This window comes from Hordeum vulgare, chromosome 3H (assembly GCF_904849725.1).
Source record: "Hordeum vulgare subsp. vulgare chromosome 3H, MorexV3_pseudomolecules_assembly, whole genome shotgun sequence".
NCBI classification, from domain to species: domain Eukaryota; kingdom Viridiplantae; phylum Streptophyta; class Magnoliopsida; order Poales; family Poaceae; genus Hordeum; species Hordeum vulgare.
Genome location: NC_058520.1, coordinates 2,795,881 through 2,801,809, shown reverse-complemented (window position 1 = coordinate 2,801,809; position 5,929 = coordinate 2,795,881). Strand labels below are relative to the sequence as shown.

General features: G+C 48.9%; 1 protein-coding gene across 1 annotated transcript; it reads right to left on the bottom strand.

Annotated features, from left to right (window-relative positions):
* Positions 1–4,009: 4,009 nt before the first annotated feature.
* Positions 4,010–5,346, bottom strand: LOC123439126. The gene has a single exon (XM_045115873.1). The coding sequence runs from the start codon at positions 5,325–5,327 to the stop codon at positions 4,212–4,214; it is 1,116 nt and encodes a 371-aa protein (XP_044971808.1). The 5' UTR covers positions 5,328–5,346; the 3' UTR covers positions 4,010–4,211.
* Between the last annotated feature and the right edge of the window lie 583 nt (positions 5,347–5,929).

Sequence of the window (5,929 nt, the reverse complement as noted above, 5' to 3'; positions counted from 1 at the left end):
CCATCGGCCGCCTGGAGGCCGACCAGGCCACTTCATCCAGGCAGAGGTCGACAGGCCACCATTCGGCCTGCCAGAGCCCGACGTGCCTCTCTTCGGCCCGGGGGTGGCCGACGGGCCCCTCTTCGGTCTGCGGGTGGCCGACGGGTACTATTTTTTTGTTATTTTTTATTTGTGCATATGATTTTCAAATTTGGTACAAAATTCGTCATACTTTTAAAAAAAATCCACCATCTCAATCATTGGATGTTTCTTCGCGTCGCAATTCGTGCAGCTACTGTAGCGCTTCGCTAGCTTGTGTAGCCATCCCTCGTTCTATCGTTCAGGCCGTTTTTTTTTTCAGATGTGCAGTTGTGGGTCTGTGTCGCGCATTAGGAAGCTTTTTTAATCTGATTTTGAGAAGCTTCTGAAATCTTCCTACTAGTTTGGGAAGCTTTGACAAGCTTTTTATTTTTCTTTTTTCTGTTTTTCATCAGGTTTTCTTGTTTTCTTTTGAGTTTTTCCTATCGGTTTTGCTAGCTGAGTTTTTCTTTTGGTCACACTCAGTTTTGTCAGCCGTCGGATGTTGCCGAGTCGGGATTAGCGTTTTTATTTCAGGCGATGAGCGTCGCATCGGCGTGGTGGCCGCATAATTTGCTATTTTTGCTTACAATGCTTATGTGTAAGCTTGTCTTTTTCAGAATCAAGTTGTTTTTTATTAAGAAAAAACTAATTACTATATCACAATTCTTATAATAAGAACACACTATTTTTTTGTACAAGAATGTTTAATGGTCAAGGTACTTGAAGCTAACAAGTCTTCACGTAACTTTTTTTGCTTATTTTTTTTCTCTATCAACGATTTCTTTTTTAAAAGATGCGACGTGCAGCAAAAAGAACTGAACGACTAGTTACCGGCCGGCTAGATGAGGATCATAGCAACAACAACCAAAATTATGACATGTCAGCCCAAAAGATTAAAATAATGGGCCAAAAAAATAAAAAATAAAATGATATTATGTGAATGTGATCATAGAAAATCTCAGCTAGCTAAGTTCTAGGCACTCTCCTAATTAAAAGTTCAGATTTGCTAAAGTTCAGCTAGCTGAGTTTTCCATATGGTTTCATTCACTTACACAATCGTTGTATCAAAAACAACGTAGCGATTCATCCAGCGTCTAACCCTGCCCTTGTCCCCTTATTTTTCTTCGTTTTATTATCTTGTTGTTGGCTAGTTGGGGCCGTCATGTCCTCCAGTCAATGATAGAAGAAAGAAATAGGCGAGTCACTAGTCAGCGAGAGCTTCTTCGAAATCTCAGAGCAAATACTCCTATGCGTCATCATTTGGCGTGTTTTCAGTCGTCGTCACATGTAGTATTTTTTGAATTTGTTTTTTCTGCACGTGTTTTTGGTTCTTTATATTTTTTTTTGGTGTTTTGGTGTTTCATGGGTCTTTTTTAACATTTTGGCAAAAAAAAAGCATTTTTTCGCGGAAAAAAACGTGTTTTTTGGATTTTTTTTGTAAGAGACACAATTTTGCTTTCGCGAGAGTCATGGTTTTGCCTTCGCGACATGCACGGCCGTGCCTCTCGAAAAAAAACGCATTTTTTTGCAACACGCTCGGTTTTTCTTTCACGAGAGGCGCGCTTTTGCTTTCTCGAGAGGCACGGTTTTGCCTTCGCGAGAGGCACGACCGTGCCTCTCTCGGAAAGGGAAGAAATAACGCGTTTTCTGGTTTTTTTTGGCGAGAGACACGATTTTGCTTCCGCGAGAGGCAAGGTTTTGTCTTCGTGAAATAACGCGTTTTGTTTTTCTTTTCGCGTGCCTCTCAGAAATCTATATCTATATCTATACCTAATAATAAAGCGGCTATTGCTTCCGTCGGAAAACCCACCGCAACATTTTTTTTAAAAAGCCCCTGTAATTTTTGTTATTCAACCCGCGCTCCATCATTTATCTGCAACGCAAAAGGAAAAACGATTCGCTGCAAAAATTATACCCGTACGCATCCACCCTGGCCTCTGCCCAGGCCGCTGCCACACCACTCGCCGCCGCGGCCGGCCTCAACCACCACTGCTGTCGATCTCAACCCACCCGCCTCCGCGGCCGTACCTCTGCCCGCTTGCTGCCCCCGTTTCGGCGCTCAAGCACAGCGTCTGGATCAAATCAACGCGACAGCTACAGTGACTGGGGATGATGCGTCTGCTCGATGCAGAACGGCGGCGGTGCGCGGATAGGACGCGGCGGAGCGAAGTACTTGCAGGTGGAGGCGGGCCTCCATGGCTCACACGGGGAACTTCGAGGTTATGGCGCGGCAACGACGACTCCTTATGGCCAGATAGAGGCGCATAACCCTTGCTCCCCTCCTCGTATCCCCTCCTCCGGCAGGAACTCATCATCTGGTGAGATCCCCTCCCCATGCCTCCAACCGTGTGCCAAGCGCGTGATATTTTTTTCTTCCGTTGCAATGCACGGGCTCTTTTGCTAGTGAAAAACAACGCGGAAAAAGTCTGTTTTTTGGGGTTTTTTTTCTGTCATGAGAGGCACGATTTTGTTGTCCGGTGTTTTTTTAAGTAAAAAATTTATCAAAACATATCAACATGGTCGAGATGATGGCGCCTGTGCTTAAGAATATAAGGGAGTGCTTGAGCCTGCACCGGCTTCCATCCGTGGGCGCCCGTGGCCAAGAGGAGAAGAAGCAAGCGGTTGAGATCGAGAAGGACGCGTGGGACGACGACCACTTCGAACCGCCGATCCACTCGCGCTACTACAAGGAGAAGCTGCCCAGGGTCTCCGTTCTGAGGTACGCTATACCACTTGCAGAATTGTACCAGTTCATGTGGTTGCATTCAGTTATTCATCATTTTGTTGCTACCTATTTGGAGCTTGGTTAACATCTTGGATATTACTTGGTTTTTTAATAAAGTAGCTGCATGCATCGTTTGAATTCTCCTTTTCTAAGAAAAAAACTCACCATTTTGTTTGACGTCGCCTAGGTGAACTTTGCGCTGCTGTGTAAATTTCTTCGGTCGCTACATCAAAACGATGGAGGCTCCCGCTTGGTTTGCTAATGTGTGGCGTTGTTGCCACTCGGCTTGTGTTATATTGTGGCTTTCAAATAAAAGATGGACCTGGCCGATGCCTGTGTGGATACAGCAGAATTCATTTTTAAGTGTGTGTGTGTGTGTGGCTTTCATGAGTGCTTGCTTGGTTGCTTTGTGTGTGGAATTGTAACAACAGCAGCTATGGCTAGCTGCTTCCGAGTGTGACTTATTTGAGGGTGCTTGCCATGTATCTGAACTGAACCAAGAAACAGCTAGGCTGGTTGTGCGTGTTTGTGCATGCCTGCTTGTGCATGCATATGTAGTGTGTGTGCCTGCTTGTGCTAGCTGCCTGTGTGTGTTTGTATGAAAAATCAAACATAAAAAGCAGCAGCTGTACATGTGTGCTGGTTTTTGCGGGTGCCTGGCTCATTGACCCACCTGAGAAACTTGTGCCATTTGGCTGCAAGTGATGCAGCAAATCCAGCAGGATCAGCACAGAATACTCAGCTTCTCCACAAGCTCCCTAACCATGTACTCTAATTACAAGATTATTACATGGAGATCTCTAACCATGTACTCTAATTACAAGATTATTACATGGAGATGCGGAAGAAGAAGAGATAACAGTATTTTGCCCGCAGTGATAACCATGTACTCCCATTAATTTCACTCGGTTAAAATATTTGATTTTTCACAAACACCCAAGGACCAGTTGAGTTTGATGAACATGAATGAATGCGCCTGGTTAAGCTCAGATGCATCCAGCAAGAGGGGGAAATTAGTGTACGAAATCAAATAGGCATAAAGCACACGTCAAAGTGCAGAGTATAAGCATGGACTACTTGTATTCAACGATATTGCCGACACTTAATTATAAAAGCAACTCCAACTTCTACTCAACCATATATCATATATGCATAGCTCTGTTCAGTATTTTAACCTGGAATGGTTTATGAGTGGGACTCTAAATTATCATTTGGAGTTGGATATGAAAAAGTACTGCTTTCACATATTCATTTCTTAACTGATAGTGATACACATGATGCAAAACGCCAATACAAGGGACTGCTACAATTTAGAATTACGGCAACGATTTGCTAGAGCACACAACTCATAGCTGCAACCAAAAATTCTAGGACACCAGCATCATCAGAACTAGTAGCACCAAAAGTAAACAGACAGTTTAATCTCTCACACAGCCTGCAGCATATGGCGCAGCAAGTCCAGGATCGGACCGGAAGATTCGGCCTCGACAGCGAGCTCTTTCGCCATCACCCCCGCGGCCAACAAGTCCTGCCGCAGCTCGGCGTTGAGCACGATGTGGGAGAAATGCTGGTCCAGCACCAGGCCCATGGCTCTGGCCACCGCCACAAGCGATGGCACGCTCTCGCACTGCTCCAGCTTGAGCATTCCCGCTGCCTCCGGGCAAGCCTGGGCCTCTGGGAACCTGGAGTACTTGCCCACCCACTTGGCGAGGTACCTAAGAAGGCCGGCCACCTCCGCGCCGTCCAGCTCGGACACGGCGGCGGCGAGGACCAGCGGGTCCTCGACGTTCCTCGAAGCGAAGAGGTAGTGCAGGCACACCTCGGGGGAGGTGAAGCCGTCGTGGCCCATCATGAGCAGCATCGCTGCACGCCTGGCGGCCTCGACGCCGGCGGTGGCCTTGTCGACGCACATGTTGACGGCGAGCACGGCGGCGTCCTTCCAGCGGGCCTTGACGGCGGCCATGGCGTCGTAGGCCTTGTCGGAGGCCGGGGATAGGAAGCAGCGGAGCGCGGCGAGGAGGTCGGCGGAGCGGAGGTCGGCGGCCTGGCGGAGCACGGCGCAGAGGAGGTCCGGGCGGGCCGCGTCGGCGAGGGCCGCGAGGAGGCCCGTCGGCGGGTGCGGGAGCGCGCGGGCGTCGACGAGGGCGAGCAGCAGGTCGTGCTCGGCGAGGCGGGCGGCGCAGGAGGCGAGGAGCGGGGGGAGCGTGGACGGGAGGTATGGCGTGGCGGCGCGGACGGCGGGGACGAGCTTGGCGGGCGGGACGGGGAGGGCGAGGGAGCGGGCGAGGGTGGCGAGGAAGGAGCCGAGCAGGGCGCGGAAGCGGGCGGCGGTGAGCGTGTTGGCGGAGAGGGAGGCCGCGAGGAAGGAGGCGGCGGTGGCGAGGGTCGGGTCGGCCGGGGCGAGGGCCCACTCCGAGGGGTCGATCGGGGCGGGCAGCGCGGTGGTCGCGGCCGGCGGCGGCGCCCCCGGGGTGAGCACGAAGGCTTGGTTGGCGGCGGCTGCGGCCGCGGCCGGGCTGGTGATGGCGGCGAGGAGCGTCATGGCGCCGCCGGGGAGAGGGAGAGGGGTTAGGGTTTATGGAGGGGGGGAGGGGATCGATTGATTTTGTGGGTATGAAGGAAGAATGATTGGGCTTGTGGGCTCTTTTGTTGCAGGATAGTTGGGTTGGGGCCTCTTATTGTTCAGTGTTTTTTTTTAGTATTCTCTTCCTCCATTTTCCGTGTTCTTAGTGTTTTGTTTCTTCTTGTATACAAGTTGGGCATTTTTCAGACACTCGTTGAACATTTTCAAATACATGTTGAACATCCTATCTGAATACATGCAACGAACATTTGCCAAATGCACGTCGAAACAAACTTATGTAGAGGTTGAACGTTTTACACACTGAACGTTTTTCCCAACGCATGTTGATTATTTTATCCGAGTACGAATATTTGTGAAATGCACATTGATGATTTTTTTTATACGGATGTTGAACACTTTGCGGATACACGTCGAACAATTTCCACATACGCGTTGCACATTTTTTAGTGGCACACTGATTATTTTTAAATACCCAGCAAAAGTTTTTCAACACATGATGAACATTTGTTTGATTATATAAGCATTTTGAAAAATGTGTGAGTTTTTTGAAGTGTTACAAC

Bases quoted from the DNA above. Each gene is read 5' to 3' on its own strand.
- LOC123439126 (XM_045115873.1), bottom strand. From the start codon at position 5,327: ATGACGCTCCTCGCCGCCATCACCAGCCCGGCCGCGGCCGCAGCCGCC.